The sequence below is a fragment of the Tricharina praecox genome, assembly GCF_024521635.1.
Source record: "Tricharina praecox strain CBS 144465 chromosome Unknown BZA05scaffold_37, whole genome shotgun sequence".
Classification (NCBI taxonomy): Eukaryota; Fungi; Ascomycota; class Pezizomycetes; order Pezizales; family Pyronemataceae; genus Tricharina; species Tricharina praecox.
Genome location: NW_026250439.1, coordinates 67,620 through 88,200, shown reverse-complemented (window position 1 = coordinate 88,200; position 20,581 = coordinate 67,620). Strand labels below are relative to the sequence as shown.

The 20,581-nt window shown below is 52.2% G+C and overlaps 1 protein-coding gene and 2 non-coding genes across 3 annotated transcripts; 1 reads left to right on the top strand and 2 right to left on the bottom strand.

Moving 5' to 3' along the window:
• Positions 1-1,632: 1,632 nt before the first annotated feature.
• On the bottom strand, positions 1,633-2,570 carry BZA05DRAFT_477417 (uncharacterized protein). The gene is made up of 2 exons (XM_051488306.1): positions 2,339-2,570; positions 1,633-2,264 (listed from the first exon to the last, which is right to left on the bottom strand). Exons 1-2 carry the CDS (start codon positions 2,364-2,366, stop codon positions 1,861-1,863), a joined length of 432 nt encoding a protein of 143 aa, XP_051335238.1. The 5' UTR covers positions 2,367-2,570; the 3' UTR covers positions 1,633-1,860.
• Positions 2,571-3,009: 439 nt separating this feature from the next.
• On the bottom strand, positions 3,010-3,081 carry BZA05DRAFT_t280. Its single transcript has one exon. It is a non-coding gene; the product is annotated as a tRNA-Ala (tRNA).
• Positions 3,082-13,979: 10,898 nt separating this feature from the next.
• On the top strand, positions 13,980-14,051 carry BZA05DRAFT_t282. The gene has a single exon. It is a non-coding gene; the product is annotated as a tRNA-Ala (tRNA).
• Positions 14,052-20,581: the final 6,530 nt, after the last annotated feature.

The following is a 20,581-nucleotide window of genomic DNA, read 5'->3' as shown; positions in this document are numbered from 1 at the left end:
TTTTGGTTCGCGCGGTATCACCATCACCACCATCACCACCCATACCACCACCACCGCTACCACCGCTGGATAAACTTCGAACAACCAGTACAAAAAGACTTCAATATCCTTCCAACATGAAAAAAAAAACCCCGTACTGAACTGAGAACGTTTCTCTTCGGCTAAAAAACAATACTCACCCCGCCCGAAAGTTTGTCCCACCCTATTCCCCCCCTGCAGGTTGTTATCTGAGATTAGATTCGTGGCTGCATGTGGCTCAGCCATAGAATTTATTGTCGCCGCCATGGAGTAGATGTCTGAGCAGATTCCGTAAGCGAATGCCAGGATGCCGTGTCCTCAATCGCCGGAGTACTCTATATCGAAATTGGATTAATTGCCTTCCTAGGCGCTTGGTCCCGGTTGTTACGGTGTTTCTTTCGAGGCCTTCATCGGCCGGGGCCCGGGAGTGGGGACCCGAAGTGCTGGAAACCGGAGAGGTTGAGGGTTCGGCCCCCCGCCTGTATAAATCCGATCAGGCCGCGACCTACCTGGCGAAGAAAAAGCGAACTCCACACCGTTCGAGGTTGATTGATATTTCATGCAGCATGCAGCGGCTTCCTTTTATGCACGTGGAAAACTTGGGTGCGTTACCATCGTGAAACAAGCTAGAAGGTAGAGCCATACGGGTACTATTATGAAGATATCTTATGGTTACGTGGTCTTCAATCGACAATTATTCGGTTGATTGTAGGTAGTGAATTTCGCATACCGATCTGATTTTCATCCTACGTTCTTCGACCTCACTAACCTTGACGCATCACTTATTCCGGCTGCAGGCGGGTCCGGTTAGTAGAATGTACATATTTCTCTACGGCTCTAGGTTGCTCATCTTCTAAGCAGTCTGGAGGGACAACTGTATCCAACTCGACTCCCAAGCTTTTCACGTGATGAACATCGATAAAAGCGGGGAACGTGTCGCCTCAAAATTAGTAACACCAAGTTAACTCCTACGCTTACGGCATCGGCTCCCACATCAAACAGCACTCGGTAGCACACCAGTATGGAATATCACTCGGCTCGTCGCTCTCTAGCAATTTTTTAGACACGATGGAATCTATCAGAAACTTTCATTCTATGCTGACCTGCGGGCTAATGGTAAAGACAGGTCAGGTAGCTTTATTTCTTTTCGGCATTCGCGGCTTTCGCCTGGTAAGTGATGCTCATGAAATCGCACTCGTACATTACACCGCTTAGCATTTTTTTGCGACCGGAAATATTTGAGCATTGACTGCCATTTCCGTTACATTCAAGCTTGAGCTTCGCAAGGGGCTTGGATGTAGCTACGTGACTTTAGCAGCTCGACCGGATCGCCCTCCCCTCAGGCACAGCTGGTACGGCACCCCCCGTCCCACCGCCTGCCACCTACGCCACGAGATATGAAGCGGTCAAAAAGTTCCTGGGAGTTCTCCCGGAAATAAATGATATGTGGGGGGAGCTTGGGATTCAGGATGAGTATGAGTACTACTGGTCTAACGCCGGGGCCTTGAACCGACTAGCCAGTCGCGCCTGTATTCCAACCATCCATATGTAAACCGACAGAACAAAAACCAAAGAACCAAAAGACGAAGGATATAGAAACTCAACACCGAAACCGTACATATTCAAGCCAAAACCATTCGATCGGTCTGCAAGGCGAAGCTCGCTCATGCCCGCAGCCGTCGGTGCTCGGCAAGCTTAAGCCTTAGTCGAAACAAAACAGAAAATAAAACAAAACAAAAACCGAAGAGATCGAATGAGAAATCTAACTCCAACCCCAAATCCAACTCCGCAACCAATAACCAATAACCGATAACCTAGCCCAACCAATGTACCCCAATGCACCTATGTGCCGTAGCCAAACCACGAAAGTATGCATACCGCCCGTCTACCACCCCAGCCATCAACGCCCAATCCGCACCCAGTCGCGATCCGCATCGCCAGCGCCAGGGCAAGTCGCCAAAGAAGCACGCAGAGCGCCAGTACTCTATGGATGTACCGGGCGACCTCGCCCTCGCCCTCGCCCGCGGCTGCAGACGTCGAAGTGCCACCGCCAGTGACATCTCCGTATTCCGCGAGTGCCTCTACCACCGCTACCGAGCTCTCCAGATTGCTGTTGGTGGTGGGATTATGAGCGAGCAATTGGCGGCGGCGGCGACGCCGCCGCGCATACTCCAGTGTCACACCCACGATCGCGACCAGCAACGTGCACGCCGACAGGAAAATCTGCACCAGGTCGGTAGGGGAGGCTAGGTTTGTTAGTATTGCGTGCCTATGTAGGTATGTAGGACGGCGGAGGCGGTGGGGACTGTGAGCCACCTACCTGGCGTGCTGGACCGGTGTTCTGACATGGTATCTTCCGGCGTGGTGATGATTTGGTTGATCGGTTGGCTGGAGGAGGAGCAATGGCGGACCGACGAGTAGGTATGTACGATACTAGGTATTGGCAGGTGGTTTCGGTCCTGAAAGCTGTCTGTCGAAAAGTGGCTCCACGGGCGAGACTTATCACTTGTAGATTTCGGAACGACTATATATTCCTATAACCCGTCAGTGCGTTGTCAACTACGTACGAGGCCCGCTGGGTTCGGCGGCGCTCCGAGCATTATGAATTCATCGCAGTATTCGAGAACACAATGGGTGACAAGCTTGACCGTATATGGTTAGCGGTAGTGATAGCGGAGGTACGCCCGCTCCACGAGACAACACTCGAACCACATTACCAGCCACGATCGCTGTGGCTGGGGCTGAAGTTTCACCTGCAGATCCACCAAGGATTCAACAACCAAGCTCAGCTATGATATGCTTGTTGCAGCGCTTGAGTGCGGGCCAAGGCCCGCATCACGGCCTCCCTTCTAACGCAGGGTTATGTATGCACATGGATGACGCATGCATGAGAGAAGCAAAAGCGAAAGCCAACCGAAAAGACCCCTATGTAGCAAAACTAAACGAATGTGCGCAATAACTTCCGATTGGGATGCCAAAACTCCAAAATACTGGAGGAGCAGGGAATCGAACCCTGGACCGCCTCTATGCTAAAGAGGAATTATACCACTAAACCACACCCCCAACTGTGAGAGCAGGAACAACTTAGCTTTTATTAAGCAATTTATTTGCGTCTAGCTCTATTTGCCTACTATTCTTGAAGGGAACTATATAGCATAGGGTAACCTGCCATTATAAAGAACCCGGACACTGTTTAGCTTCAACTAAGCCCGTACTTGACCCTGCCTATTCCAGTAAACCAGTAAAAGTTCCTTGACACTCATACTACCACATCATACTACCACATCATAGCACTTGATAAACTTTCCAAACAAGTTAAACAGAAGAAGGAGAACAAAAGACACTTCGGCATAGGTGGATATCCACAATGCTCTGGCCGAAAGAGCGGTGCTTAGCTTTGCTATGGAAAAAGCTCTTCCGGACTAGTGTATGCAGCTAGACGATTGGGGAGTCAGTCCCAAATTGGATCTTCTCCAGGTGTAATGGCACGGTTGGGCTGGGCTCCAGGTAGAGAAGACAGGTGGACAGATGGACAGGAACTGGGTTGGGCAAGGGCGAGGCAAGACGGAAAGACGAGGCAAGACAGGACTCAGTGCAGACAGCAACTCAGGGGCATGGGCGGGAACAGGAACTACGGTGCAGACGGCAGCCGAAGCAAGGACAGAGGTGACAGTTGTTGGATTCATAAGTTGTTGCGTGAAGAACTAAGTACACAGGGGTGACGGCCCGTTTATATAGAAAATCCTCCACTTCTTCCCGCAACCTAACAATGACTGTGAGCGTGTGCCAGACCCTGAGAAATCCACTGTAACGGCACGGTCGGGCAAGGCTCCAGGTAGCGAAGTCGGGCTCGGAATCGGGTTCTAGGTTCGGCAGAGGCAAGACGGGTTCAGGGGACAAGGTGAGGCAGGGCTCAGTGCAGACGGCAACTGAGAACAGAGGCAGGGACAAGGACTATGGCGCAGACGGCAGCCGAGGCAAGGACAGAGGTAACAGTGGTTGAATTAACAAGTTGTTGCGTGAAGAACTAATTACAGAGGGGCGCCGGCCCGTTTATATAGGAAATCCTCCACTTCTTCCCGCAACCTGACAATGACCGTGGGCGTGTGCCAGACCCTGAGAAATCCTCCTCGCCGCTACCCCCGCTCCAGTGACTCACAGCCTGCGCTGCCGCGCTACCCCTGTCTCCAACACACAGCCCCAATTCCTCCGACTCATTCCTGCATTGCCGCCTGCGCAGCCGCCTGCGCAGGCCCTGCGCTGCCTTCCAACCCCTGTTCCGACTCTTCCTCGAACGTTCCGTTGTGAGCCGTGACACTGGTGAATAATACTCAATGCCAATGATTCTTCAGCACCGGAAGCATTACTCCACCGAAACTTTCGAAATCACCCCACTGGGCGATTGTGATGCCTACCTCTCCTATTGGTGGATGGCAAAACATCAACTGTTCAAGTTCGGGACCAACGAAGGGACAAGCATCTGCTTTGACAGCACAAGTTGCAAGGAGTACTACACCATGCACTACACCATGCACTAAGCAACGAGCGTCCTGATTGAACTTGACATCTTCGTCTGTGAGACTGGAACGAGTTTGTGTCGTCGGAGTCTATGGTAATATCGAGTATAGAATACAAGTCAGGGATTTCGATAATTCACAACGGAATAATCTTAAGGGTGTTTGTTCGATGGTTTGTTCGATGCGATGATGGTTGTTTGGTTCGGTTGCTTGCTCGGTTGGACTTATAGTCGTTCCGATCCTCAGCACGTGATTTCTCTAGAGTGCGGCCTAACGTAGCTCCGTTGCTTCCTTTGCATTAGAGTTCCGCGGCCTAGCCTTGAGTCGTCGTCAGCTCTCTTCGGATAGTCTTCTCGACTAGGGAGGTGGTAAACACCACTCGCCCAAGATGGATCGGAGTTTCCGAGCAATTATCTCCCTCATGCGCCGGCAGAGTTCTTCGCTCGAAGTTGTCTGCCCCCATCGGTCGATGTTCGATTCTCTCGTCATAACAGTTTTTCCCTGGATCGGAGTTCCTACTGCGGGGCCCTATGAACGGAGATCTCAGAGTCCTCTGGACTGTTATCCCGATCACCCGCATCTCCGATCACTGTCTAGACTCTGGAATCCGTTTGCTCCCTCCTTCCTATCTTGTCCTTGATCGCTTCTAACTATCCTTTTGGCTCGCAACTCTATTCTAATCACCCGAACTATCTAATCACATCTCTTGCAACCGTCGTGACCTTCGATACCTATCGGGGTGTCACACCATCTCCCCTCCCACGAGGCTTCGGCCCGAAGCACCCAAGTCCTCGCCTTTATCCTAACTTGATAACTGTGGATGAAGTCCTCCAACCCCTTCATCCTACTACCTGCCCGAGTTCGAGAAAACCACATGGGAAAAAACTCTTACTCATCTGTGAGCCGGTAGTCCCTCGGCGCATCGGGATTTTTGCGATGAAACTTGCGTAGCTTTTCCCGACCGCCTACTGAGAAGTTGTCGAATGGCTCGTTCGTCCAGTCCCGTCGTTCGGGATAGTTGAGCCATTTCACGAGGTAGAGCACTCGTCGACCTTTCTTCGAGCTGCCCATAACCTCATCGACATCGTATTCTTCGTTGCCTTCCACATCATCGGCCTCTCGTAAGATTTGAGAGGGATCCGGTGGTGCTCGGGTGCCGGCTCGGAATGGTTCAAAGAGCGAGACGTGAAAGACATTATGAATCTTCCACTTCCTTGGCAGAGTGAGCTTGACAGCGAGCGGCGATACGATCTTCTCGATTTGGAAGGGACCATGGTTCTTGTGGTCCAACTTCCGCGAGGGTCGGCGGGTTTGAATGTTCCGCCCATTGAGCATTACCAAGTCTCCTACTTGATAAGCCGGTGCCTCCTGACGATGTTGATCTGCATACTTGCGCATTCGTTCGCGCGTTCGTTCGAGGGTCTTGATGTTTTCCTCGTGGACTGTATGCATCCAGTGAGCGTAGACCTTGCTGGCGGGGTTGAGAGAATTTGCCGCAGCAGGGTTTGTCGCCGACGGGTGGTATCCGAAATTCGCGTAGAAGGGCGACATGCCAGTTGCCGATGTAACCGAGTTGTTGTAGGCAAACTCAGCCATCGGTAGGAGATTCACCCAATCGTTCTGCTCGTAGTTGACGAAGGAGCGGAGGTATGCTTCGATCGTCTGGTTGAGGCGTTCGGTTTGTCCATCCGTCTGTGGGTGGAACGCTGTTGACATCCGGGGCTTAATGCCTAGCAGCCGGATGAATTCTTTCCATGTACCCGAGGTAAACCGTGAGTCTCCGTCCGGCACTATGTCTGCTGGTAATCCGTGAAAGCGCCATATCTCGCGGGCAAAAATCTTCGCGAGATCCTCGGCTATCTTTCCATCCTTAGGTAGGGGGATGAAATGCGCCATCTTGGTGAAGCGGTCGACGACCACCCATAGCTGGTCGCATCCGTTGGATTCCGGTAGGTCGGTGATGAAGTCCATGGCTATTGATTGCCATGGGGTGTATGGTAACAAGAGGGGATTGAGTAGTCCATACGGCTGGTGCCTTGTTGCTTTGTCCTTCTGACACTGCGCGCAACTCCGGACGAAGTCTATAATCTGCTCGTCCATCTTCGGCCACCAGAAATTGCGTCGGATAAGTTCGATAGTCTTGTCCTGGCCCATATGCCCCGCGACTTTCGTATCGTGTTTCGACTTGAGGATGTGTCTGACGAGTTCCTTGTCGTCTGGTACCCATAGCCTTTCTTTCCTATACAGGCACCCCTCTTCCATCCTCAAAATCCTGGCCTTTCGACCCATCCTGCCGGAGTCCCTACTCTCGGCGGCCAGTTCCCAGGCCTTTCGGCCCTCCGACTCAGTGTCCTTCTGAGCCGCGTCCTCGTTCGTGTCCTTGATGCTACTCAGAGCTTCCTGATACCCAGCATCTTCCTTTCCTGCCTTCCTGACCCAACCCAGAAATTCTTCATTCCACTTTGGCACGGGGATTGATTGTAGCCGAGTTGTCGAAACCAGGAACACGGTGCTTTCGCCTCCGGTGCTGATTGATGAAACTCTCGAATCATCGCCTGCAAAGTGTGATTTATGCAGGATCGTCGTAATCGGCTGATCTTCACCCCCCCTTTTTCAGGGCGGTACTCCGGGCGCCTGGATAATGCGTCAGGCTTGCCGTTCTGGCTGCCGGGCCGGTAGTAGATTTTGAATTCGATGCCAGCGAGTTCTTGTGCCCATCTCGCCTGCCGTCGATTGAGTACTTTCGTGGTTGTGAAGTACTCAAGGTTCTGGTGGTCGCTGTACACCTGGATCTGGTGTTTTGCTCCCTCGAGGTATTGCCGCCAGCGTTTGAAAGAGTCTACTATCGCGAGTAGTTCCTTATCGTGAATCTCAAAGTTGATTTCGGCTGGGGTAAACTTTCTTGAGTGGAACGCAACTGGGTGTAACTTCCCATCCTCTGCCCTTTGAGACAGGACCGCGCCCAAGGCGAAGTCCGAAGCGTCGGATTCCACCACGACAGGTAATTCTGGGTTGAAGTGCCCGAGAATCGGTGCTGTGGTGAACCTAGACTTCAGCTCCTCGAAGGCCAGTTCCATCTCCCCTGTCCATCTCCAATTGTGACACCCTGGTCGCAGTCGGCCCGACTTCAGAGTCCGGCTGCTTACCAACGGGAGTTCAGGAAAATAGTTAGATAGATCGGGGAACAAGAGGGAACCTTTTAGATTAGTCGTAGCTAGTCAGAGACGAGATAGTAAGGAAGGAAGCAAACGGAACCAGAGTCTAGGTGGGATCGGAGGCGCAGCGATACGCACGAAAAGTCCGATACAGTCATCCTTGACTTGAGGCAGGCGAATCGCGGAACAAGCGCAGAGAAAACTCTGATCGGAGAAAAACCACTATGACGAGTGTTGCCCCTCTTCTCGCGTCTTAAGCAAATAAGAGCCGTGCCGAAAGGCGCAGCCGTTGCCCAGCGAGGAGATAGCTGAAACCGGACTATGCTCGGGTAAGGATTGGTGCGCCATACCTGCCTAGTTTGTATAAACTATCCTGAAGGCTTACGACGACTCTGATGACATGGTGGAGAAAGTCTCCGCACCAAGTGCAGAGATTTCACGCCAGGGTTCCATCCGGCAACAAGCTACGGCAACAGCTGGCACGTGACTCGATCAAATCACCCAACTATATAGACTTCCGACGACACGGTGAAAGATTCATCATCGGAATCAGCAACCAGAAAACCATCGACACTACCCCTTAAGATTATTCCGCTTGTGAAAGAAAGAATACTATCTATCTTCATTCTTATCCTATTCTATCAATCGACTCCGACGACCGAAATCGTTCCAGTCTCACACCAATCTTTCCCTTTTTCTTTTGTGCTCTCGGTCAAGGGTCTCGTGATCTTTGAGAAATCCTTGATGAAGCGCCTGTAAAAATTGGCGAACCCAAGAAAGGCTTGTACTTCCTTCAGGGACCGCGGCGCCTCCCACGAGAGCACAGATTCCACCTTGTCCTTAGCCATCTCAATATCATCTTGGGATATCACGTATCCTAGGAACTCGACTCTCCCTGTCGACCAGACACACTTCTCTGGTGAGATTGCCAACTTATTTTCTTCCAACCTCTTTAGTACTTCGATGACTATCTTGTCATGCTCCTCGTGCGTCTTAGCATAGATGAGGAGGTCATCGATGTACGCGACCAGTCCCAGGTCCAACATATCCCGAAATATGTGGTTAATCATGTCCTGAAACGTCGCTGGAGCGTTGGTCAGCCCAAACGGCATGACCAAAAACTCAAATAGTCCGTATCGACAGCGGAAAGCCGTCTTCCACTCGTCACCTTCCTTGATGCGGATAAGGTGATAGCCATTCTTCAGATCAATCTTGGTGAAGACTTTCGCACCCCTGACTCGGTCTTGCAACTCTACCATGATCGGGAGTGGGTAGCGATTGGCTACGGTAATCTTGTTGATACCGCGATAGTCGACACACAATCGGAGACCCCTGCCGTGCACCTTTGGTACAAATAATATCGGCGCCCCGGCTGGTGATTTGGATCTTCGAATCTTGCCTGTCTGGAGCATCTCCTTGAGCCACTCCCTGAGGGCCTCAAGTTCTTTCTCTGACAGCGTATAGATAGGACCCCATGGAGGAGTCTCTCCTTCCTTGAGATCGATTGCGTGGTCGTAGGACTTGTGGTCGGGAAGCTTATCGGCTGCTTCGTTGCTCATGATGTTGGCATATCGTCTGAACTTCTCCGGAAGCAGATTGATGGGTGGATCTGATTCCGGGCCAGCTGAGACGTATCCGATAATGCGAGCCTCCGAATTGTGAACGACAGACGTGTCAACTTCCATCGGAAAGCTGGTTGCTTGTTGCAAGGTGCATTGTTCCTTGCATCGTGTGCTGGTGAAGCGAATTTTCTGTGCTTCATTCTCCCACAACCCTGTCGGTTCATGCTTAGCCATCCACCAATACGGGAGGTAGGCATCGCAGTCGTCCAAGGGAGCCACTTCGAAGGTTTCGTTGGTGTAGTGTCTCCGGTGTTGGAGGAGCATCGGCATTGTATAATATTCCCCAGCTCCTTCCACTATGGTTACGTGGAAGTCCTTGATTTCCACCGGCTTAGGTCGTTGAATGAGGGGCAACCCAAGTTCTCGTGCAAGGTTTCGTTTGATGATCGGAATGGCACATCCTGTGTCGAGGAGTACTCGGATCCGTCGTCGCTTGTGCTCAGACCAGAGGAGCATCATTTCTATGATTGGTCGTGGTCCGCTGACAGGTTTTGGGGGCTCACACCCTGAGGCGCTCGGCGCGGTTGGACTCGTAGAAATAGGTTGATCCGTTCGTCTTCGCTTATCTCTGGATTCGCTGTCGATATCCTGAGGCCGTGGTCTCTTCGTTCCGCAAATATATACACCTTGCCGTCCAGTCTGCGGAGTGCTGGGGCCGCTCAAAAATCCTCCGGCTCGCTCTCATTCCTTTCCCAGAATGGAGGCGCCTCCGTCATTGCTTCATCCTCCACCACAACCGCCGCAGCTTTGTGTTGCTTGGACCTTGGTCGAGTGGGTTCGGCATCTTGGGTGTCACGCTTTCTCTTTGTCACGGATGACACCTTTGGACTCTCGGGGAGTTCGGTACCCGCGACTGTTTTTCTGGCGTAGCATTGGAAGGTTCGGTGGCCATCTCGTCCGCAACGCCAACAGTCGCATTTGGATGCTTTGTGGGCATCGATCTCCTTCTGAGGAACCCCTACCAGAGCCTCCTTTGCTCCTACGTAGATGTCCCCTTCCCTTGTCCTTCCCTTCCTGACTCCTGTTGCTTCCTTGGCCTTTCGGCCCTCCGGGGACTCCCCGCTTTCCTTGCGGCCCCCGGGGTCTCTGCCCTTTCCTTGGCCCTGCCGGCCGTTGCCAGGTCCCTTCCGGTCGTCGCCGGAACCCTGGCTACCCGATCCCCCTTTCCTCATTGCCCTTGCCTTCTTCAGCGCGTCCCGTCGTTCCACATGGTTGCCAGCCCTGAGCACCGTTTCCAGGAAGTCTTCATCGTCTTCGTAGGGTTCGGTGTGCTGGTTGAAGCACATGTCGACGATGTCGGTGGTCATGGCCTGGTTGACTATGTCTTGTAGTGGTTCGCCGGTGGCGCGAGCGATCATGTTGAGCGATCGGAAGGAGGTCATGTAAGCCTGAATGTCTCCTTTGTATTCGAGGGCCCACATCCTTCTTAATGCGTTCGCTCCTTCCTGTGTGTCGCGGTACGCCTCCTTGAGTGCCTCTTGGTACGCCTGCCAGGTATCTTCCAAGTGTAGCTGCCTCAGGCTTTTTCGACGGGCCTGATGCCATTCTGCCGCTGTTCCTTCCAGTCAGGATCCCACCCACGCTATCTTCTGCTGCTCGTTTGTCTCTGGGTGGAACTCAAGATATTCTTCAACTGAGTCCCACCATGGACGGAAGGCTGTCCTTTGCTTGCCATCGAACGGCTTGGGCTCTTTCATTTTAAGCTTGATGGCCCTCGGGTTCGATGCGGAGACGGCAGCAGCGATGATCCGAGCGAAGCGACTCTCTTCGTCTTCGTCGTCTTCTCTTGGTAGCGGAGCGTGTCGGTGACGGGGCGGCGAACGACACGGCAAGGGGATGAAATCGTCATCATCCGATGGTTCCTCATCCGAGGGATCACCTCCAAGGTTAGTTACCGGACGTCTTGGGGGTGGAGGAGGAGGGGACATTCCTGCACCTGCCGGAGTTGCCCTTGTTGCTGACCTTTCTGCCCGCGATCCTCCTCTTGGTGTGGTGTTTACCCACTCTGGGGCCTTTTCCTTCGCCTTTCCTGTCCTTACCTCTACAGCCTTCAATTTTTTCTCTGCTCGAGCGATTTTTTCCTTAATTCGCTGTTGCTCCTTGTAGAGGTATTCTGCCTTCTCTTCCTGTTTCCCTGTCCAAATTTCCACGTTGCGGTTGTACACCGCTTGCTCCCTGCGTTGTTCGACTTGCGCGGTTTCGAGGAACACGATGGCGTCTTGTAGCCGAGCGTTTGCGACGCTTTGCAGCTCGCGGTTGTCTTCGTCTTTCTGGTTACGTTCTCGAATGACTGCCCATACTGTCACGGCTCGCGATGAAATGACAAAGGGAGGGTCGGCATAGGGATCGGGAGAGTTGGGGGGCAGTGCAGAGGCAGTGCACCGGCAGTGCAAGGATGAGTGGCAGAGGATTTGGGGCTGTGTGCAGGGAGCAGGGATAGCGCAGCAATGAGTCGCAGGAGATTGGGGCTGTGTGCAGGAAGCAGGGGTAGTGCGGCTGCGCAGGGTATGAGTCACGGAAGTGGGGTACTGGCAAGGTGGATTTCTCAGGGTCTGGCACGCGCCCACGGTCATTGTCAGGTTGCGGGAAGAAGTGGAGGATTTTCTATATAAACGGGCCGTTGCCCCTCTGTATTTAGTTCTTCACGCAACAACTTGTTAATTCAACCACTGTTACCTCTGTCCTTGCCTCGGCTGCCGTCTGCGCCGTAGTCCTTGTCCCTGCCTCTGTTCTCAGTTGCCGTCTGCACTGAGCCCTGCCTCACCTTGTTCCCCGAACCCGTCTCGCCTCTACCGAACCCAGAACCCGATCCCCAGCCCGACTTCGCTACCTGGAGCCTTGCCCGACCGTGCCGTTACACATACGTCGCTGCTCAGGGCGTGCGTCGCGTTCGCTACCGTTGACAGCTCGGTTCGAAGCCATTCTGTATTCATTTCGGCATTGTGAGCGTAGATGTTGTACACATACTTGACCCCATCGCAGAGTTGTTCGTAGTTCCTTCTGATTTCCTGCATTCGGGAGTCCTCTTCGTTGAACTTCTGATCGCATGCTTGGTAAAGTTGGCGCAGGTCTCTTTGTGCCGTTTGATATTGGTGGTTCTTCAGCCTGAGCCAGGCTGCCGGGTTTCGTACTTCGACGGTTTCGGATGCTTGCGGGATGCTAACGAGCGGATTGCTCAGGGTCTGAGGAAGTTCGAGGCGGAGCATGTCGAGGTTTGAGGAGGACATTTTGATAGAAATCGGTGACTGTAACCTTAAGATTATAGTGTGAGACTGGAACGAGTTTGTGTCGTCGGAGTCTATGGTAATATCGAGTATAGAATAAAAGTCAGGGATTTCGATAATTCACAACGGAATAATCTTAAGGGTGTTTGTTCGATGGTTTGTTCGATGCGATGATGGTTGTTTGGTTCGGTTGCTCGCTCGGTTCGACTTATAGTCGTTCCGATCCTCAGCACGTGATTTCTCTAGAGTGCGGCCTAACGTAGCTCCGTTGCTTCCTTTGCATCGGAGTTCCGCGGCCTAGCCTGAGTCGTCGTCAGCTCTCTTCGGATAGTCTTCTCGACTAGGCAGGTGGTAAACACCACGTGCCCAAGATGGATCGGAGTTTCCGAGCAATTATCTCCCTCATGCGCCGGCAGAGTTCTTCGCTCGAAGTTGTCTGCCCCCATCGGTCGATGTTCGATTCTCTCGTCATAACAGTTTTTCCCTGGATCGGAGTTCCTACTGCGGGGCCCCATGAACGGAGATCTCAGAGTCCTCTGGACTGTTATCCCGATCACCCGCATCTCCGATCACTGTCTAGACTCTGGAATCCGTTTGCTCCCTCCTTCCTATCTTGTCCTTGATCGCTTCTAACTATCCTTTCGGCTCGCAACTCTATTCTAATCACCCGAACTATCTAATCACATCTCTTGCAACCGTCGTGACCTCCGATACCTATCGGGGTGTCACATCGTCAAACCTATCAAGCAGATTCACTTTGGAAAACTACCCCAGACACGTACCAGATGGTTGCAATATGTACTCCGTAGGTAAAGTACCTCTTCTCTTTACCTTGTTACACTTCTAACCACATCTTGGGACTTGTTTTAACAGTCCGGCAGCAAGTTCAGCCTCGCGTCAAAATTGAGTGGTTGTGCTCGACAATCACTTGAGCGAGTGGGAAGACCATGAAGAGGATACCACAGAAGATTCTCTGCAAGTAATCCCTTGGCTAGATACACCTGCTAACCCGTATTTCCAACTGCCTGACAGCACTTTGAGAAAGACTCTTCACAGTTGAAAGCAGGTGGGGGTGGTAGCAGTGAGATTTGAGGTAGTTAGTCTAGCCCAGATCAGTATGGGTTATTGGGTGCCGGATTTTTTTTATATTCAAAGCAAAGGTTTTTAAATGTATTCTCTTTGCTAGCTCAAAGTTTTAATGTCTATCATACTGTGGTTTTTGAAGTATTGTGATATTTCTACCACTGGGCGGAGGTCGGAAAGTGCTTTAGCACTGTCTGGCATGCTTGTAATGGCCGGTTACCCTATGCTGTGCATTCTTCATACAGATCCTTGTTACGGATCCTTTTTAAATCCAATTGTAAATCACACCAAATGCATGGAAGATGAACAGAACTACATTCGAATGACTCAAGAAGCACTGGGTGCACAGTCCTCATAGTTGGGGGTGTGGTTTAGTGGTATAATTCCTCTTTAGCATAGAGGCGGTCCAGGGTTCGATTCCCTGCTCCTCCACATTTTTGAAGTTTTGGCAACCCAAAGGGGATGTAATAAATTACACTGGGAAAGTACTATACCACTCGACCAACAAGTTATTTTAATGGCTGAAGGCCATCATCCCAGTAGCCACTTAAGGCTAGAATTTCTGAACTGTGACAGGAGAGTTATGGTGCAAATGAACTGCAGGCTCCAACATTCTATTGAAGTTACTGTTGATGGGGTATTCATTTTATGGGTAATCAATTCATTGATTTTCCACTCACCAACCACAATCAACCGTCGTTGAAGTTAATCCAAAGGGTTTTTCAGCTCTATAATTTAGGTAGTAGTAGCATTCATACGCTACAGTTGTATGAAACTAGTATGCATGAACGATTGCCAAGCATTTTGGGATGCAGGATACTGCAAGAGAGATAAACTTGAGATATCTCCTTTGTTTCTTGAATGCAACTGTCCAGTTGGGCAAGGCTCCAAGTAGAAAACCCAAGGGGATGGTTGGCACGAGAGTCGGTGTGGTGGCGAAAAGGCAAGAGGAAGCTCAGTGCAGACGGTGACTGAGAAAGCAGGACGGGACAAGGACTACGGTGAAAATAGCAACTGAGGCAAGGACCAAGGTAACTGTCACGGCTCAGGACAAAATGACGAAGGAAGGTCCAGCGCAAGGATCTGAAGAGTTGAAAGGCAGTGTGCCGGTAGTGCAGGGCTGGGTGGCAGAGGATTGAGGCTGTGTGCAGGAAACAAAGATACTGCGTGGGCAGTGCAGGTGTCAGGGCTTGCAACGGAATGACGGATGAAGGGCCGGCGCAAGGATTGGAAGAGTAGGGAGGCGGTGCGCTGGCAGTGCTAGTGTGACACCCTGGTCGCAGTCGGCCCGACTTCAGGGTCCGGCTTCTTACCAACGGGAGTTCAGGAAAATAGTTAGATAGATCGGGGAACAGGAGGGAACCTTTTAGATTAGTCGTAGCTAGTCAGAGACGAGATAGGAAGGAAGGAAGCAAACGGAACCAGAGTCTAGGTGGGATCGGAGGCGCAGCGATACGCACGAAAAGTCCGATACAGTCATCCTTGACTTGAGGCAGACGAATCGCAAAACAAGCGCAGAGAAAACTCTGATCGGAGACAAACCACTATGACGAGTGTTGCCCCTCTTCTCGCGTCTTAAGCAAATAAGAGCCATGCCGAAAGGCGCAGCCGTTGCCCAGCGAAGACATAGCTGAAACCAGATTATGCTCGGGTAAGGATTGGTGCGCCATACCTGCCTAGTTTGTATAAACTATCCTGAAGGCTTACGACGACTCTGATGACATGGCGGAGGAAATCTCCGCACCAAGTGCACAGATCTCACGCCAGGGTTCCATCCGGCAACAAGCTACGGCAACGGCTGGCACGTGACCCGGCCAAATCACCCAACTATATAGACTTCCGACGACACGGCGAAAGATTCATCATCAGAATCAGCAACCAGAAAACCATCGACACTACCCCTTAAGATTATTCCGCTTGTGAAAAGAATACTATCTATTTTCATTCTAAGCCTATTCTATCAATCGACTCCGACAACCGAAATCGTTCCAGCCTCACAGCTAGGGTGAGTCACAGCAGAGTGAGGCTGTATGCAGAGAGCAGGGGTAGCGCAGAAATGAGTTATTGTGAGACAAGAACGCTTTCGGAACGTCAGAGTTTTCAATACATATCGAGTATAGGAGAAAAGTCAGGCATTTCGACAATTCACAGTAAAATAATCTTAAGGGGTATTGTCCGTAGTGTTCTGTGTTTTCGGGTTGTGCTGGTGTTTGGATTTCCATGGCGATAGTCAAGTGACTATATAGTCTACCCGTGCACCTAAGCACGTGATTGGAAAACTCTATCGCGGAGAACTCCGTTGCAAACGCCCTTGGAGTCATGCTCTGGCATAAGCGCCGCAAAGAGTCACCCCCGAAGTCTAGGTGGTAGAGTTGCCGTAAGCTATTACAGGGATAGCCGTTTCCGACTTGGCAAGAAGTGCTTACCACTTCCTACCCAAGTGTAGCTTAGAGTGTCCAGTGCATATCTTCATGTTGGGACCGAGAACTGGCACGGTTCTACAGGCTGACATTTGTTGATATATTGGTAATCGCGCGGCATAACAGGTTCCATGATTGGTGTTTCTTTCTACGGAGTTCCATGATGCACTACCTCAAGCCATCTTGCCCGTATCTGTAACGGCACGGTCGAGCAAGGCTCCAGATTGTAACGGCACGGTCAGGCAAGGCTCCAGGTAGCTTAGCGGAGCAGGAGATCGGGTGCTAGGTTCGGCAGAGGCAAGACGGGTTCAGAGAACGAGGTAAGACACGGCTCAGTGCAGACGGCAACTCAGAACAGAGGCAGGGACAAGGACCACGGCGCAGATGGCAGCCGAGGCAAGAACAGAGGTAACAGTGATTGAATTAAGAAGTTGTTGCGTGAAGAATTAAATACAGAGTGTCACGGATGTGTCAGATAGTTAGTAAGGGCAGGTTTACTAGGTAGATAATGAAACATGTTTCCCTGTACTGAGAGTCGGCTGCAGCCGAATCAGCAACACGGATAACCTGTGCATTATGAGACTACGCGCTACGGATCAAGGCCACTCGGGACGCCGAGCAGCCAGAGGATCCCGAAGGGACCCCGCACCAAGTGGTGCGAGGGTTGGCCGCGCACGTATGTCGCTGTAGCTAGATAACAAGTGCAGAACCTTACAAACAATTAAGTGGTGGTGTGGGTGCAAACGCCTAGAGTACGCGTAACCACCCACCCACATACATAGCATAGAAATTAAGTCAGACATCAATAAGTCTGTCATAGTATAGCGGTTAGTGAGTCTTCATTAGGAAGTTGGTCCGCGTAACCTGCAGAAGGTTACAGGCCCAAATCCCAGTGACGTCAACACTTTCCGGAGTTACCGGATCGGCGATAAGAAAGTATCGTGCGACAGCCGGGATTCTTCGCGAAACGTGTCGTGTCGTCGCGCGGTGCTCTCAGCTGTTTGTAGGTGATAGAATTAAGTTGTCGAGACGAGAAAGGATTGTATAAAGAATACGGTCGCTCGCCCGCAATAATTCTAGAGCACAATAGCAACCATCTCTACCTCGATAGCGAAGACCTTAAGATTCTTCTAAGTGTCTGAGTAAATAAGTTACTCGGGATATCTTCAGTTAGCACAAAAATCTACTCTCAGTTTAGTGAGGATACCTGTCGGCCGCTCAGGAGGAGCCCCCGTCACACAGAGGGGCAACGGCCCGTTTATATAGAAAATCCTCCACTTCTTCCCGCAACCTGAAATCCTCGCCCGCGCAATCACCCTGTCCCCAATAGCCGTACCGACCTGGCGATTGGACGACCTCGAAGAACAACTTCCTGACGCCCGCCGCATCGCCAACCGCCTCGCAACCGTCGAAACCCAACCTCAAAGCCGCGCTGAGCGTGTCCCAGAGCCAGCCATGTTCGACGGAACCCGCGTGTCACGGCTCGCGATAGAATGACGAAGGGAGGGTTGGCACAAGGATCGGGAGAGTTGGGGGGCAGTGCAGAGGCAGTGCACCGGCAGTGCAAGGATGAGCCGCAGAGGATTTGGGGCTGTGTGCAGGGAGCAGGGATAGCGCAGTAATGAGTCGCAGGAGATTGGGGCTGTGTGCAGGAAGCAGGGGTAGTGCGGCTGCGCAGGGTATGAGTCACGGAAGTGGGGTACTGGCAAGGTGGATTGCTCAGGGTCTGGCACACGCCCACGGTCATTGTCAGGTTGCGGGAAGAAGTGGAGGATTTTCTATATAAACGGGCCGGTGCCCCTCTGTATTTAGTTCTTCACGCAACAACTTGTTAATTCAATCACTGTTACCTCTGTCCTTGCCTCAGCTGCCGTCTGCGCCGTAGTCCTTGTCCCTGCCTCTGTTCTCAGTTGCCGTCTGCACTGAGCCCTGCCTCACCTTGTCCCCTGAACCCGTCTTGCCTCTACCAAACCCAGAACCCGATCCCCAGCCCGACTTCGCTACCTGGAGCCTTGCCCAACCGTGCCGTTACACCGCGAGTGTGAGACTGGAACGATTTCGGTCGTCGGAGTCGATTGATAGAATAGGATAAGAATGAAGATAGATAGTATTCTTTCTTTCACAAGCGGAATAATCTTAAGGGGTAGTGTCGATGGTTTTCTGGTTGCTGATTCTGATGATGAATCTTTCGCCGTGTCGTCGGAAGTCTATTTAGTTGGATGATTTGGTCGAGTCACGTGCCGGCCGTTGCCGCAGCTTGTTGCCGGATGGAACCCTGGCTTGAAATCTCTGCACTTTGGTGCGGAGACTTTTTCTGCCATGTTATCAGAGTCGTCGTAAGCCTTCAGGATAGTTTATACAAACTAGGCAGGTATGGCGCACCAATCCTTACCCGAGCATAGTCCGGTTTCAGCTATCTTTTCGCTGGGCAACGGCTGCGCCTTTCGGCACGGCTCTTATTTGCTTAAGACGCGAGAAGAGGGGCAACACTCGTCATAGTGGTTTTTCTCCGATCAGAGTTTTCTCTGCGCTTGTTCCGCGATTCGCCTGCCTCAAGTCAAGGATGACTGTATCGGACTTTTCGTGCGTATCGCTGCGCCTCCGATCCCACCCAGACTCTGGTCCCGTTTGCTTCCTTCCTTCCTATCTCGTCTCTGACTAGCTACGACTAATCTAAAGGTTCCCTCCTGTTCCCGATCTTATCTAACTATTTTTCCCGAACTCCCGTTGGTAAGAAGCCGAACCCTGAAGTCGGGCCGACTGCGACCAGGGTGTCACGTACGCGGCACCAACATGGGAACCAGAGGAGAACCTTACCGAGGTACAAGCTGTGGACGACTTCCATCGACGATACCCCATGCAGCCTGGACCAGTCGAACTTGCTCTCGTGGGAACTCGAGCCTTAGGAGGGACTACTGTCACGGCTCGCGATGGAATGACGAAGGGAGGGTCGGCACAAGGATCGGGAGAGTTGGGGGGCAGTGCAGAGGCAGTGCACCGGCAGTGCGATGATGAGCCGCAGAGGATTTGGGGCTGTGTGCAGGGAGCAGGGATAGCGCAGTAATGAGTCGCACGAGATTGGGGCTGTGTGCAGGAAGCAGGGGTAGTGCGGCTGCGCAGGTTATGAGTCACGGAACTGGGGTACTGGCAAGGTGGATTTCTCAGGGTCTGGCACACGCCCACGGTCATTGTCAGATTGCGGGAAGAAGTGGATGATTTTCTATATAAACGGGCCGTTGCCCCTCTGTATTTAGTTCTTCACGCAACAACTTGTTAATTCAATCACTGTTACCTCTGTCCTTGCCTCGGCTGCCATCTGCGCTGTAGTCCTTGTCCCTGCCTGTGTTCTCAGTTGCCGTCTGCACTGAGCCCTGCCTCACCTTGTCCCCTGAACCCGTCTTGCCTCTACCGAACCCAGAACCCGGTCCCCAGCCCGACTCCGCTACCTGGAGCCTTGCCCAACCGTGCCGTTACATCACATCTCTTGCGACCGTCGTGATTCCCGACACCTATCGGTGTGTCACAAGTCCCAACTTCTTTGCAAGACCTCCATCGATGATCGGAATGGTGCATCCTGTGTCTAGGAGCATACAGATCAGGTGTTGTTTACCCTCGGACCATAGAAGTAGCATGTCTATGATGTGTCGTGGTCTGGTGTGGGGGTAGGGGGCTCGCACTCAACTGCGCCCAGCCTGATTGGACTGGTAGAAATAGGTTGGTCCGTCTGTCTTTGCTTATCCCTGTTAGCACTAGTTGGTTCCTGGTGCCGTGGTCGCTTCATACCGCTGACATATACTGGTGGCTGCCCAACCTGCGGTGTGTTGGGGCCCACCAATAATCCTCGGGCTCACTTGAGCTTTCTTCCCAGAGCTGAGGAGACTCGCTAATGTGGACGTCGGCCACCACAACTGCTGCTATCTTTTGGTGTTTGACCAGCGCTACCATGGATTCGCCGTCACCATTGTGGTGTTTCCATTTCGTCAACGCCGACACCTGATTGCCGCTTGTCAGGTTCGTGCCGGCAACCGTCTTCCTGGCGTAGCTTTGGTACATTTTGTGGCCGTCTCTGCCACATCTGCAGCAGTCGCACTCCGAAGCTTTGTGCGCATCAATTTCCGACTGTGGAATGCCTGCCAATGCCTCTCTTCCTGACTCAAAAGTCCTCTTTTCCTCTGGGGTGTCCTTCCTGGCACGCAAAGCCTCCTTGACCGTTTGGTCAACCTGGGATCCCCCACATTCTTGGTGGCTCCCGGTACCCTTCCCTTTTCCCCTTCCATTCCCTCGGCCAGTACGGCCCTCACCAGGTTCCTTCTGGTCGCCGCCAAAGCCCCGGTGCCCCGGGCCTCTACTCGTCCCCTCCTTCGACTTCAACAACGCCCTCAACATCTCCACGTGTCTGCCGGCTTTGTAGGTGGCGTGCAAGAAGGGTTTGTCCTCCCTGAACAGTCCTGGATTGTGCGAGAATTGCACAGTGAGGATTTGCGCCGGCATCGCTTGGTCCACCATGTGTTGGAGCGGCTCCCCAGTGGCAGTCGCCAGTAG

Bases quoted from the DNA above. Each gene is read 5' to 3' on its own strand.
- BZA05DRAFT_477417 (XM_051488306.1), bottom strand. From the start codon at position 2,366: ATGTCAGAACACCGGTCCAGCACGCCAG. The intron at 2,265-2,338 runs GTAGGTGGCTCA...TAACAAACCTAG, and splicing joins ACACCGGTCCAGCACGCCAG to CCTCCCCTACCGACCTGGTG.